Source organism: Leptonotus elevatus, chromosome 1 (genome assembly GCF_054856555.1).
Source record: "Leptonotus elevatus isolate MCC_2025b chromosome 1, RoL_Lele_1.0, whole genome shotgun sequence".
NCBI classification, from domain to species: Eukaryota; Metazoa; Chordata; class Actinopteri; order Syngnathiformes; family Syngnathidae; genus Leptonotus; species Leptonotus elevatus.
The window spans coordinates 37,473,156-37,488,736 of NC_141239.1; the positions used below are offsets into that span (position 1 = coordinate 37,473,156).

Here is a 15,581-nt window from a genome sequence, read left to right on the forward strand (position 1 = left end):
GGCGCCCCAGGCCACGGCAGCTCCAAGGCACAACCGCCGGGCCCCGCAGGGTACTGTAATGTTTCAATGGCATCACTTGTCCTAGAAACGCAACTGAAATAGCGCAAATGGAATTTTTTGGGGGGGAAAGTCAAGAACAGTGTGGGTCGGACAATCGGTCATGTGCTTTAGAGGCATTTGAAATGCGCAGTCCATGTTTTGTTTTACAAAATTCCACAATGGTGGCGGCCACTTGTCACATTGTTAGTTAGTAAGTACACAAACCCAAGGCCCACCGCCAGTTTTGGGAACGTTAATTTTCTACACAGATTCAATTGAACTAATTGAGTTCATAATTCATAATTCAAAATTTTGAACTACAGTACAGTACGTTCACCACCGTTTGAAAAATGAACTAGTCCACACTGCGGTCCTTAAGGTGCAAGCACCAATACCATCTGAGCTAACAGAAGAAGAACGTTTTATGGTTCTAGGCAAACCAAGCTTGAGGGGAACAAATTACAGCAGTTTCTTGACTTGCGTTAAATGAGCACGTAATAGAAGATCAGATAAAGGCTCGATTTCTGTTCTTCAATTTCCAATTTTTCAACGAAAAAGGAGAGATAACTCGTTTCTCGTTCAGCGGAGACAGCAACACTGCCTCCTAGCAGATGGAAGGAGGTACAGGCCTTTCCACACCTGAATGTTGTGAACCAATGTGTGTGAATATCTTGAAAACTGCAATGATGTTTGTCTCAAAATTAAATGTGCGTGCCCGGCCCGCTGATTCAGGAAAAGTCCCAAGCAACAATTCAATATTTACAAATGATAAGTCAAGATAAAGAAAAGTATATACAGTGCACTCGCCAGCTCACCAGTTCCTTTAGTGGACAGCTTGAGTCATTAAGAGGATGGACTCAGACCTTGTAAAGACCATGTATAGTGGAGCAGGTTGGTTGAAGATGCTGGACATCTTAACCTTTACTTCCTCGTCAGGCCACACTAATCCCTCTAAGGTTAAAGGCTCATGCCTCTCGCAGCTCAAACATCTCGTAGGGAGTGGAGAAAATAGCGCCAGATACCTCTGGGTTGTCGACGTCTGCACCTCAGCTCAGTATCCCGCTCACTCGCCGACATGTTTGCAGACATTTGACTTGCACCTGTAATCCATTAATTCACGATGGCGCTCCGATGAGAATTCATGGCTCAGCAGAGATTCTCTCATCGCGGTAACTAGTAGGACCTCGTACAGTGACTTGTGGGCGTGAAGATTAACCCTCTGACCTGTTGGAAAAGTTGGAAGTCTTGACCCTGTTTCATCCACTCAGGGGGCTTAAATCCTTACAGATTCTATGATCCATTTACAACATGACATTTGACATATTTTATAATTTTGGGCACTTTCTTTAAGTGGCATTTTCATGATTTTTCTTTCTATCACTTGTCAATTAAGGTGATTTTACCCCCCTGGTATATTGTAAATGGAAAGGTCTGTTTGAAGCTGTGATGGCAAGCCTGTGTTTTTATATAGTGCACTGGCATTTTAAGACTGTTTCAAAAGGGATTAGGTAATATTATCTAAGGTGAACTGTTCATAATTCCCTCCACTTTGCCTCGGCGCCAGTTCCAGATGAAGAAAAGCCCCGAATCTTGATGGTGCCACCACCGCGCTTCACGGAAGGTTTCATGTTCTTCAGTGATGAGCAAACCTACCCTTGGGAATTATGGCCAAAAAGTTCAACTCTGAACATTTCCTACTTGTGTCTGGGAGATTTTATTATGGTCAAAACAACACCTAGATCAAATCAGGTGTTTAGACCATTTAGATGATCATTAGTGCACAGTCAAGGATCCATGCTAGTGACTGTTGTATCTCATGAACAGATATATAGAGGGCCGCAAAGCTTCTTAGTACAGAGTCCGCTTACGATTCCCTTTCTGTGCACAGCATCCTCGAATAGACCACACAAAGATACTTAAGCCAAAATCCCTCCCTGGTAGTTAATTCTAAATGAGTAATTACTGGGTGTGTCAGTGTGTCTTAGGTTTGCAGGTAGGCTGGGTGGAGGAGCTCATTCTTTCCCGGAGCCTGAGATCAGTGCATCCTCAGACACACTGCACCAGTTCCAAGAGGGTTTCCTTTGGGAGTTGCTGAAGAAGCCAGTCGCGTAAGAGGGGGCCGACCACATACAGTCGCCAAGATGTGTGACATGGGGGGACTGGATAACCTGGTGGCCAACACGGCCTACCTCAAAGCCCAGGGCGGTGATGACAAGGAGATGAAAAAGCGCCGTCGCAGCCTGTCTCTGCCCAAGCCGGACCAATGCGCCGCCGTGCGAACCTCGCTCGATAAGGACTTTACATCAGTCTGTGAAAGGCAGCCTATTGGCAAAAAGTTTTTCCGTCAGTTCCTGGCAAACAATGCCGAGTTTAAGCTGGCTGCTGATTTCTTGGATGAGCTTTATGACTGGGATCTGGCTGAAGGTGCAGGAAAAGACAAGTCGCGTCAGAACATCATCAACAAGTATTGCAAAGCTGACTCCAAGAACTTCTTGTCCTTTCTCACTGGGGAGACTGCTGACAAATGCAAGACTGTGACAGATTCCAACTTTGATGAAGTGATGAAAGGCAAAGTCCAGGATGGTGTGAGAGAGTTTTTGATGAACAAACCCTTTACAGATTACCAGGCATGTCAATTTTTTGATAAATTTCTCCAGTGGAAGGAGTATGAGAAGCAGCCCATCAGCGACAAGTACTTCTACGAGTTCAGGACTCTGGGAAAAGGTGGCTTTGGAGAGGTAAGACATTTTGTTAGTATGTTTGAGAAAATTGTGAGACTCCGTAAATTTGATCCTTAGCAACATGCATTTTGACATGAATGTTGACATGGAGGCTTTTAATGGGAATAGAAATATGAATATGCATTACATACAGAAACTTGTTTTCATCAAGTTATGAGGCACTCACAAACCTATTGGTTCAATTTTAGAAGCATCGTTTTCAGTATAAATGGCACAAGATCAAGAGGTGAGTCTACGGTTGTTTATAAAATAGTTCTGGAGAAACTAGTCCATCTATTAATCAAAGTAGTCAAAACACATCTCTCATTGCATGCAGTATTTATTTGCTAAATGCGTGAGGAAGTGGTCCTCTGAAGCTTTAATGACTCCGGATCAAGTACAGATCCTTGAGGAAGTCCTTTATTGATTCAGTATCATGCTGAGGGAACTTCTTGGCAAATAAGGACAAAAGCATGGTGTCAGAAGGTTCTCAGGGCATAGAATTGTTTGCAAAGTTCTGGTTGTTGAAGATATTTCACCTCTCAATAACCTAAACGAGAGCGGTTGTGAGGATTACTACTATGACTGAACCCATTATCCGCATTAACTGTACGTCATTATTATCACCAGTTTTAGGCTAAACCTAAGTCTAATTGGTGACACAGAAGTTATGTGAAATACAGCCTTTTTGTGTCCTTTTTGTTGTGGCAACTGGGCATTTGAATCCAACCATTCACTTGACACTTTTTGGCAGGTATGTGCCGTCCAGGTGAAAAACACAGGGCAGATGTACGCCTGCAAGAAGTTGTGTAAAAAGCGACTGAAGAAGAAGGGCGGTGAGAAGATGGCCCTTTTGGAGAAAAAGATCTTGGAGAAGGTCAACAGTCTTTTTCTGGTCAACTTGGGCTACGCTTATGACACCAAGACCCACCTGTGCCTTGTCATGACCTTGATGAATGGGGGTGACCTCAAGTACCACATCTACAATATCGGCTATGACGGCAATGGTGTGGACAAGGGCATTGAGATGAAGCGCATCGTTCACTACACGGCCCAGATCACCACCGGCATTCTTCACCTGCATGCCATGGATATCATTTATCGTGACATGAAGCCTGAGAACGTGTTGCTGGACAGCGTCGGCCAGTGTCGACTGTCAGATTTGGGTCTGGCCATTGAGATTGCCCCGGGAAAAACGGTCTCTCAAATGGTGAGTAGAGCCACTCATAGAAGTTACTATTATTTCTGCTCTTATGGGACGCAAATCCAACCTCGCTTCAAATAGCAAGAGGCACCAAAAATGAAGGATTGACTTCATTTTACAAACGGCACCTCCTTCCAGTGCTCAGATATCGTTAGGTAAGGAACGGATATAATTAGGTCATCACTAAACGTGAACCCATGTTCTTGGGCAGGTTGTCAATCTTGGTGGGCTTTTCACCGTAAATCCGGACAGGGATTACAGGACTGTTTAAAGACCTGTGCGAATGAGTGTCTCTGTATTCATTATGCAACTCATCCTTTTGTGATCAGATTATAGCCTCGGCATTTTAGGGGCTTCCTAGAATATCTATTAATGAGGACATACCCGCTGTTTTGCAGCCCCCCGTGTACTTACCATAGCCCCTGAAAACCTGCTTTCACTTTTTTACTATTTGGGGGGGGTAAAAACTGTGACATCATAGTAAAGATTTGGTGGAGTCCGAAACCTTTTTCTGATAGAGGAAAACTCCTATGACATTTCTTGATTTTCAAACCATATATGTTCCGAAAGATCACCACTTCAGAAAGCGGGTATCTTAAGGCCTCGTACTTACTGTAGCAAGGAGTAAGCCCTCAGTTCTTATGAGCATCCAGTAATCTCATTATCCAGTTCTGTGATGCTCCTCAGCAAGATAAAGTGACTGTACTAGCCTCCAATGGCAAGGCTGGCTTTGGCCGCCCTAATCGTCTTAACGGGCATTATACAGTCTGTCCCTGATCAGATTGACAGAAAAGTAATAGTAGGAAGTTTTCAGGCAAGGTGACTTTAACTTTATAGCGAGTGAATTGGTTCCAGGACGTCTCTTGTACCTTATCTGGAACACACATCAACAGATCACAAAAATGTTTGAAATGCATGTTACCCTACACAACATGCCAACATACCACAGTCGGTTTTCGGCTTTGAGTATCTTGCCAACTATAGTCAGATAGCTTGAGGCAATTCCTTGGTGGAGTATTGTAGTGCTGTTCAATTGAATGAATCCATTCCATGCTATGTGTCCCACCTCACGATTGCCAGAAACCCAGAAATGGTTGGTCGGTTTATAAAACATAGGAGAACCCTGTCAGCGCGTAGACGCACATGACTCTTGACAGGTAGTAGGCTTAGCATTAGGATTAAGCTCCTTGTTCAAGACTGCAGGTCAGGTCATGCAGGATGAGGGGAGGAGGGGTGGAAGATGGCACAAGTGCTGGCGGAGAGTAACTAAGCTAAAGGTGAAAGTGAACATGGCCATACATCCGAGATGGATAGCCCACATCCTAGTCATCATTCATGTTCCTTATGCCTCTGAAATGAACCCTTCCCACGTCTTCCTTCCACAGGCTGGTACCGGAGCATACATGGCCCCGGAGCTTCTGAGCAAAACTCAATACAGGACGTCAGTGGACTGGTGGGCGTTGGGCTGCAGCATCTACGAGATGGTGGCCGGCTACACGCCTTTCAAAGGGCCCGAAAGCAAAAAGGAGAAGTTGGAGAAGGAAGAGGTACAACGTCGTATTCTCAACGAGGAACCCAAGTGGGAGCACAAGTTTTTCGATGCCACCACGAAGGACATCATCCAGCTGTTCCTCAAGAAGAAAATAGATGAGCGTCTCGGCATGAAGTAAGAGTTATTCGACAACCGTGATTCACAACCACACTTATTGGGGGAAATGGTTCTATTGTACTTAGTCTGAAAATCTTTATTCATTCATCTACACCAGCGACATTTAGTGACAGGCAGAAGAGTTAAATGCACTTCCACTAGATGGCAGAATTAACCTGTTTATTCACCAACAGAATAATAACTTTGTGTTCAAATAATGATCTTATTATCCTTACTGGATGAATAAAGTATTAATCTAAACATGCCCAGATATCACACTGAGTAAATACATTTGAGATTAAACCAGTGGTTCTCAATTATTTAGACTATAAATAGTATCATTTGTCTATAAAAGTGTTGTAATTACGCCTCTGCAGATGAGCTAATACTCCTTTCGCACTCTTTGACCACCACCTACTGTAGTGGATGCTCAATTACACTTTGGTCCAGTACGGCAAAATAAAAGAACACTTCCCCTGACGTCTGGCATCCCACTGCGCCCGCCCCCAGAGAGCCCGCCCCTCGATTTGAGGCGGACGTTGTTTCAGTGTACAGTGATTACCATTCATGATCAAAGTTATGCTCCAGATGCTCCTGCTATATGTGAAAATCTGCGATATACAGAGACCATTTAAAAAAAAGTATTGCATAAGACTAAAAATAGCCCTCCAAAATGCTTCAAACCAAGTGTTTTCCAACCTACATATAATGAGCCAAGGCACATATATTACTTTAGAAAGAAAATGTCACAACACATCACCAAGCAAAAATGTCACAAAAAGTGGATATTTAGATTAACTCATTCACTGCCATTGACGGTTATAGACGTAAAAAATTAATTTGAACTATTTCTATTAGTTTAACATTTTTTTCCACTGTTGTTAACAAGAGTATGAAAACCTAGATTTTTTTTATTGTACATTTAGAACAGATATAAAATGTGTGATTAATCGTGAGTTAACTCATGAAGTCATGCAATTAATTACGATTTTAATTGCATGACTTGGCGCTCCTAATTCTGAATTGTAATTAATTACATGACTTCAATAGTTAACTCACAATTAATCATAAATGTTATATCTGTTCTAAATGTACAATAATTTTTTTTCTACATTTTCATACTCTTGTTAACAAAAGTGGAAAAAAAAGTTAAACTAATAGAAATAGTTCCAATGAATTTTTGACGTCAATAGCCGTCAATGGCAGTGAATGAGTTAATTATGTACCTTGTTGTCAGTGGAAGAACATGTACCCGTACCTGTTCTACTTAGGGATGTTCAATACCACCTTTTTTTCAAACCGATACCAGTATGAGTACTCATCTCTTGAGTAGTCACTGATCCAATACTGATACCAAGTACTGATACTACTAGTACTTTTGATACATAAAATTTCCACAAAAAAAGAAAGATAATTTTAAATAAAATTGTATATATCCCAGAGCAAGTAAATTAAATTGGATAATTGGTTGGAAATCACTTCTTCAAACACATTTACATTCATTAAAACCACATATTGCAAAGCTAGTTGAACACAAAAATTGTCTAATAAATAATGTACTAAAATGAAAAACACCTGAAAGTATCACGATTATGACCAACATTAAAATACAATAGCTTGTCATCTTATGTTTTAATCAAAAACGGGGAAAAGGTTTTATTCCTAATAAGTATATATAGTTGCCGTCGGGCTGAAAGACAAATTCCATCATGGAGGGCAATCCATTTCAACACTCAAGATTGGTCAATAATTTGGAAAATAACTGACCCACATTTGGAAAAGTTTAATGTGTGAAAAAAAATGACCACATTTGGAGAGAGGAGGTTTCAACATGACACCAGGGACATTTCATATTATTGTAAGCCACTGAAACATTAACTCATTTGCTCCCAAAAACCGTATAAAAAACGTTCTATTTTAAATATTGCTATGGTCCCAAAAACTTATTTATACATTTTTTTATGTTTTTTTTGTGCTCGAGCATACAGAAGGCTTTGATGCAGCCTCTGACTTGAAGAGGTCGCTTAGAGCAATGGTAGTTATTATAAAAACGGCCAGCATGTGGCAGCAGAGTATAAGAGATCAACCAATGCCATGTTGCAACAAGTTCTTTTCCCCAATGTTTTGAACAGATTTGTGAATAATAATGAAACTTAGCTAAAGGAAACAGATAGAAATATACTTTTTTTTCCTGATGAAAGAAGAGACTCTAATCTTTCTTTTGGTAGGTTCCATGTTTTTATAGCAATAGAACACAATATTCTGTGGGCCTTGCAAAATCAGTCAAAATCCAGTAAAACAGCTGGGAGCGAAGAGGGTTGCTTCAGTGAAAATGGCTGGGAGCGAATGAGTAAATGAGAACAAACCTAAACTGTACTTATACAATGATTCAGTTCAAATGTATTGCACATAAACACAAAAGCAATTCCCCAAATGTTTCAAAAATAAATGTTACATTTCCTTCCTTGCCTTTAGGGACAACATGGACGACCCCAGGAAGCATCCGTGGTTCAAGAGCATAAACTTTCCCCGTCTGGAGGCCGGCCTGGTGGCGCCCCCGTGGACGCCAAAGCCCAACGTGGTCTACGCCAAGGACACAGGCGACATCGCCGAGTTCTCGGAAATCAAAGGCATTGAGTTTGATGCCAAGGATGACAAATTCTTCAAGGAGTTCAGCACAGGCGCCGTGCCAATCCAATGGCAGCAGGAGATGATCGAAACGGGACTGTTCGACGAGCTCAACGACCCCAACAGGAAAGAGGGCAGCGGGGATGTGGATGATGAAAAGAAGTCCGGTACTTGTATATTGCTGTAAGCGGACTCCTTCATTTTTCACGTCATGTGCACACTAGTAATATTTTCAAATATGGATCAATGTCTCATCTAAGGATGAGCTCTACTGGTCCTGAGGTAACAGAATGAGGGTTGAAGTCATACAGCGCTGCCCCGCATTCTCATTGGTTAGGCTCTGAGGCATAGGCTGAAGGACTAAAGGAAGGCAAGCAAAGTTCATTTGTATAGCACTATTCTTATAAAAGGCCAAATAAATTGAAAAACTATTACAATGAAAAGATGAAAATCACAATAAAACCCCATCATAAAAGCATGCTCATTGAAAAAAAGAAACTGTTAAATGACAAAACGAGTTTGCATTAACAAAATAATAGCAAGATGGTGAAATGATATTTGGATGTATGAAAATGCAGCAGTGGACAATTTAAACCCAAACACCAAAGTCTTGAATGTCAATAACCCATTTGTATAATGTCATTTTAACTTATAGTCAGAATATCTAACAAAAATGCCAATTTGCTTGCTAATATTTGAATTTTTTTGGCAACTGAACAAATCTTGTTTGTATTATTTTTTTCTTATTATCTGAAAGCATTCCAACATGACTTAGGCAATTATGCTATTAGGCTAACAAATTATGTCCGCGACTGTTCCGTACATTCTTGACGAACAGTAATATTTTAAAATCTGTTTAACTTACATAGTAAAGATTTGAGTGCCATTTTATTGTGGTCCCGTTTCCTGTTATTGGCAATAACTCGAGCTGCAACATTGTGGACCAGTTGTTGATATTGGATGGATTTGTTTTGTTAATATAATATAATAATAATGCAAAATAGTTCCTTGTCACCTATACGCCCAAAGCATTATTTCTATTAGTAGACGTGACTTTGACCTGACACGTTCCCCAAAACAAGCAATTCGCCAATGCTGACGCGTGACGATGCAGGGGGGTTCACTTTATCTCTAATCATGTCAACTTCGGGGGGGGGGGGGGGGGGGGGTGTCTTAAAATGTTAATATGCTGCCACACAAATACTATAATAATAATTCACCAAGAAAGAGTCAGGTTGAATAGAAAAAGTCCTCACTTTCTGTACTTAAGTAGAATGGCAGATAACGTACTTGTGTAAAAGTAGAAGTACGGATTCAACTCCTTTAATTGAATTCATTTTAATTTGTACACAATACCCATTTTGATAACTAGCATTGTGAACTAACGAAAACATGTTAAATTAGCAAATAATTTTTTCTTCAAAATAGATGAATTTTTGAACGTCAGAAGCGAGTGGCTTTTAGGCAATATCCAACACTGCTTAAATCGGGCTTCGGATGGGTTATATTGTACTTTTCCCATTCGGTTGCATTTCACATTCCGCCTTATAAAGATCACAAATCAATCAAGATCTGACAGCTGATTTTACATTTCTGTCTTTTTTACATTGCCAACTAGCTTATTTTGGCCAAGTAAGGAATCAAAAGTACAGACAAACAGTTTAAAAATGTAGGGGCAAAAAAAGGGGGGGGAAACATCTCAAGTAAAGCAAAGGATACCTGAAAAATAGATTTAAGTACAGAAGTAACTAAGTATTTGTACTTCTTTTTTTTTTACTCTCCACCACTAAAACAGACATAATTGCGGATGGTCTGGTAGATGTCAAAGTTGAAGCATTCCCTGGCAGGCCTTATGATGCATTCATAAGGACAAACACCATGAAAGTGCTTTTTAACTACTGTAGTTGGAGTGCAGTTCAATCGTCAACCTCTGACCTCTTTGTTGAACCTTTAATTTATCTATGAAAGGGAAAAAAAAAAAAAGTGTAAATATTGTACATAGAGTACATCTATATATCTATATACCCTGAAGTCAGGAGCAGTGTAAGTGGTTTAGCACCTCTTATGTTGGTGCTATGAGGCAAATCAACTAAATAATAGTAATATGTGGGCCCTATTATACCCGAGAATGGGAGGGATACAGAAAAATGGGTTGGGGTGGTGGGTTCAAATTCTGGAATGTTCTGTTCTGTGGGAATAAGTCCAACCAGATGCTGAAGGGATTCAGCATTCGCGGCGGCATTCACGCTCTCAAGATCATTTTGTAAGCTAAAAAAACACCATAAGATTGAAAATGACCATATCATTAAAAATGTTCTCCTGAGAACAACAGCTGTGGTGTTTCAAGGGAGTATGAATATTTCTCAGGGTCATTATTTTTGACATTCCTTGATTGTGAGCTTGAGTTTTTACAGTTCATGTTGAAAGATTAAATGTACGTACTTGTAAATATAACTTGAGAGAAGTTTGAACATGATACGTAGAAGACAGATGTAAGGCTAAAATTTCGTTTAATAAAGTGCAAAATATGTCTTTTATAATGTGTCTTGTCTGTTTTGGGAGATAAACGTATAATTGCATTTTGTTGACTCAGTTACAAATGAACAAATGCACCAGAACTAGTTTTTTTCTTGTTTTCCGAAAATGTTCAAATTTGTCTTTGCCAACTGGGTTCAACATGAATTCTTTTTGGGCGATGGACCTGGGCCATCAGACCCTGTCGTCTAATTCATTTACAGTTTTTAAAAAGTGACTCATTTTCATCGTAAATATATGGTAAAACATGATCATATCATTGGTCACAGTTTACATGTTCAAAAGGGAATAGGAAGAAGTTGACGTTCTTTGTATGTTTTGACTTATTTCTTTATTGATACAATAATAGGGTAATATATTTTTTTTTTTAAAGAAAAGAAAAAATGTATAAAACATGCTCGTGTATACAACTCCACTTCGACATGTATGTACATTTGCTAGCAGCAAATTCATAGGCGTACTCTATAATACAATTTCTTTACCCTCATACTGATACATCGAAAGAATTGACAACATTTCTGCAATTTTACCTGCTCATGTCTGATTTAAATAATTTTCTTGAACTTTGCTTTTAAACATTTTTTTGAACTCAGCAAGTGACTTGCATCTTTTCAGGTCAGTTCCAAAAATCATTCCACAAATTAACACCTTTTACAGAAACACACCTTTGCTTAATATTTGTTCTTGTTTTAATTTTTTTTGTAGACACTTGTACCCCTTGTTGTGTACTTTATCCATTATTAGCGCTATTTTAAACTCAACAAAGTCATCAAATTTCATTGTATTTAATTGAATAAATAGTGAATGTGTTGCTTCTGTATATTTTGATTGATTCATCATTTGAAAACAGGGTCATATTTGTTTTATACGCGCTTCCCCAAATTTCCACACAATAGCTCAGATATGGTAATAATAATGAACAATATCATGTGCTGTTCAGACAGCTATCATTTTTGACATTTTCCTTTGACATTATCTATGTGTGACTTCCAACATAATTTTGCATCAATAACTACTCCCAAGAAATGTCTTTTCAAACACACTTTCTATTTCATCTGAGTTTACCATAACTGTCAGTTGCGTGTTCCAAGTTGTACTCGCTTTCTGCGTCCAGGCGATGCTTCAGGCTTGCACTGCCTGGCAAGTTCAACTCTTAGCTGATAACGGGATAACCCGTGTTATCCTTTTGCCGTCTTTGCATACATCATCCTCAAATCCCTTAAGGTTCTAAAGCATACCCGTGCAACTCCCAGGCGGTCCTTCTGCGAAGAAAGCAGATTACTGTAACAGTAAAAAGAAGAGCGTAGTAAGACTGATATATATATATATATATATATATATATATATATATATATATATATATATATATATATATATATATATATATATATTAGGGGTGTGAATTCCCTAGTACCTGGCGATTCGATTCATATCACGATTCGTAGGTCTCGATTCGATTAATCCCGATACGAATCTATACATTGATTATTGCGATTTTTTTTTTTGTTACTCAAATTTGGAAAATACTCATCAGTAAACTTGTACATGTACACTGTAAGATTTGTATGAAAATGTATTTATCTGAAAATTCAGGCTTATAACTGAGTCACTGTATTTAACAAACAGGTTGCAGTCTGTTTCATGTCTGAACAGCACTGAAATAAAAATATTAAGGCTTAATATTCCATTAATATAACATTCTTCCATGCTTAATGTGTGAATCCTAACCCTAAGTAAGACGTTTTGTTGAATATTCCCATAAAAAATTGTAATATCGCGATATATTGCCGAATCTTTTTTCCAACACCCCTAATATATATATATATATATATATATATATATATATATATATATATATATATATATATATATATTTGAAGCTGTTGGCCTTCACTTTTCGTAAAAAAAAAGGTTCCTGTCGTAGGTGTTCGTTTTTGTTCGCTAGCTTAGAAATGGTACATTTTTGTGATATACCTTGTAGGGTTCATAATTGAACCCCTGGGTACAAATAAGGACTGTTTATGTTTGGAAATGTACACAAATGGTCCCGTTGCCAACGGGACCATTTGTGTATCTTTTTGTTTGCTGTCATTGTACAAACAAGTGTTAGGCCTAGAATGCTTTTTGAAAGAGTCAAATGTTGTATAGAATGCAGTTTAAAGAAATAAACAGACTGGGGAACACTGTTACATACAATATATGGTTGACCCTTCACCTTCATTATGTTGGCAGGGTTGCCATTAGCTTAATTGTCTTCTCTTAATGATGTGACCAAGTGCATGGGATACTAATTAGTATGAATGATGTAATTGCAACTATAAACTGATCAGGTGTGGTCGGAGTTATTTTTAGAATGGTGGCCATCTCTAGTCTAGACAGAAGCCTTTGTAAGCAAATATGGGTACGTATTTTCCTACAAATGGTAGAAATCCTAATGTTCCGAATATGTACCTTGTTTTAAGGGTGCAGCCATGAGAGTGCTGCCCCAGTGACATTTTGTTTGTTTTTTTAACTTTTTCGTTTTAAACAACAAACAAAACATTTGAACAATATAGTGTTAGGGCAGATGATACAAATGCAAATAAACAATGTCCATACATCAAATCCTTTTTGTCCAGTGGTGGTGTCCTCCTCGTTTATTTTCTTCTCATAGTCCATCCATTTTTCCCATTTATCCTCAAACTGTCTCTCTTGTAGTCTTAATTGGTGCGTTAATCTCTCCATTACAAATAGTTCTTCCACAGTGCACATCCACTTCTCCACGTTCGGTGATTCTATTATTATACCATAACCTTTAGGGGTGGGAATCTTCGAATGTCTCACGATTCGATTAGATTCAGAATCGATTTTCGATTAAGAACGATTTTTCATTCGCAATGATTTGATTGACAATGATTTTTGCTTCAATTTATAGATGTTCAAGGAATCGTAATGATCTACTAATCTACTAATGCTAATTAGCGCTCTACTCGCAGCACTTTTATCACTCAAAAGAACGCCTCCACGCTGCAAAAAACAACAACATTTACTATAATAACTTGATCGTGATTTTTTCCTTCTTCTCTCTAATGTGGCTACAACTTAACAGTGTATCAGACTGCGTGGAACCACACTGCCCCTCAGTGGCCAAATTGAATACAACAGCGCTCCCAATAAAGGCACACACAAACAAAGGGAAGACAGTATAGAATAATTTAAATAAAATCGATTTTGGGACATTTAAAATCGATTTTGAATCGCACTAAATGAGAATCGATTTTTGGGCACACCCCTAATAACCTTGTTATCACTTTCTTACTTGCTGTCAAGAGCACTTTGACAAGGTATTCATCCTCCTTCTGCTCTACATCTTGTGTTAAACTCCCCAGGTAAAGTACCTTGCATGTTTTTGGTATTCCATAACCCACTTTTTTTTTTTAAAGCACACCATATCCGGTCCCAATACTCGTGTAACCCTTGGCAAAACCAATAAACGTGCATGATTCCGTATCTCAGTGTTTGCCTTCCCCAATTCTATACTTTTCCATTTTGCAACATAACCCTCCTTACACCAGTAAATCAAGGGTCTAATTTGTGGTAAAGCCAAGCCCCCTCTCTCTTTAGGAAGCTGCAGAGTTTTGTATCTTATTCTGGGTTTCTTCCCTGGCCATATGAACCTCGATATCCACCTATCCCACTCCACACATTGTTTTTTGGGAACCGGCACTGGTAGAGACTAAAATAAGTAGAATAGCTTTGGCAAAATATTTGTCTTAACCACCTCTATCCTTGAGCTCATATCCAGAACTATATTTGGCCATCCCTCCGAGTCACTCCTAATTTCTCGATTTATCTTCGTGCGAAAAAGGGAGAGAGAGAGAGAGAGAGATAGAGAGAGAGAGAGAGCAAGCGAGAGAGAGAGAGAGAGAGAAAGAAAGAGAAAGAGCGTGCACGCCCGCGCGAGTGGGACCGTTGCTACGTGTCGGGGAGGTGGGAACGTACGAACATACAAGTCGTGTCCTCCACGCGCGTATTCTCTGGAACTTACTCGGAGCGAAAGTTTGAGCTGAGAATCCAGCGGCATGCTACGCGCTGTAGCTTCTTGCTAGCTAGCCCACTAGCCTACAACCATAATGTGAGTTACACCTTGCAAACAAATCTTCCTCCCACCAATTCACTATTTAAACATCTATCTATCTATCTATCTATCTATCTATCTATCTATCTATCTATCTATCTATCTATCTATCTATCTATCTATCTATCTATCTATCTATCTATCTATCTATCTATCTATCTATCTATCTATCTATCTATCTATCTATCTATCTATCTATCTATCTATCTATCTATCTATCTATCTATCTATCTATCTATCTATCAAACTGTGAGGTGTGGTTGCTTTCAGTGACAGTTCAAAAACAGGATATGTCCTTTAATCAATCAATCAACCAATCAATCAATAGTCTACATGCTTTTTAATTACACAAGGATTTTTACTATTTGTAGGCTGCCCGGGTCCCTCTCACCCGCAAATAAAAGGGCCACATTGTATAGAATATATATTGTGGTGATATTTCTTTTTATGTTGTCTTCATGAGCATACTCAATATTGGAGTAATCCAAAAGTAATCCAGTTACATTACTTTAATATGATGGTAATTGGATTACGTTACTAACCCTGTCCATTTCTTACGCAATCCTTACCCCTAAATAATCTATCGATCTACTCTTCCAATTGATTTTATATGCATCCTTTAATTCCTTAGATGGAACATAATTTATTGGTAGAATCTGTGTTTTCGTGACATTGAGTATTTACCATAAG

General features: G+C 39.0%; 1 protein-coding gene across 1 annotated transcript; it reads left to right on the forward strand.

The window, feature by feature from the left end:
- Positions 1-1,998: 1,998 nt before the first annotated feature.
- grk7a (G protein-coupled receptor kinase 7a) lies at positions 1,999-9,130 on the forward strand. The gene is made up of 4 exons (XM_086097000.1): positions 1,999-2,777; positions 3,514-3,969; positions 5,349-5,629; positions 8,087-9,130. The coding sequence occupies exons 1-4, from the start codon at positions 2,181-2,183 to the stop codon at positions 8,424-8,426; spliced, it is 1,674 nt and encodes a 557-aa protein (XP_085953126.1). The 5' UTR covers positions 1,999-2,180; the 3' UTR covers positions 8,427-9,130.
- The last annotated feature ends 6,451 nt before the right edge of the window (positions 9,131-15,581 follow it).

Coding starts and splice junctions, on each gene's coding strand:
- grk7a (XM_086097000.1), top strand. CDS start 2,181: ATGTGTGACATGGGGGGACTGGATAACCTGGTGGCCAACACGGCCTAC. Junction 2,778..3,513: donor GAAAAGGTGGCTTTGGAGAG/GTAAGACATTTT, acceptor ACTTTTTGGCAG/GTATGTGCCGTCCAGGTGAA. Junction 3,970..5,348: donor GAAAAACGGTCTCTCAAATG/GTGAGTAGAGCC, acceptor TTCCTTCCACAG/GCTGGTACCGGAGCATACAT.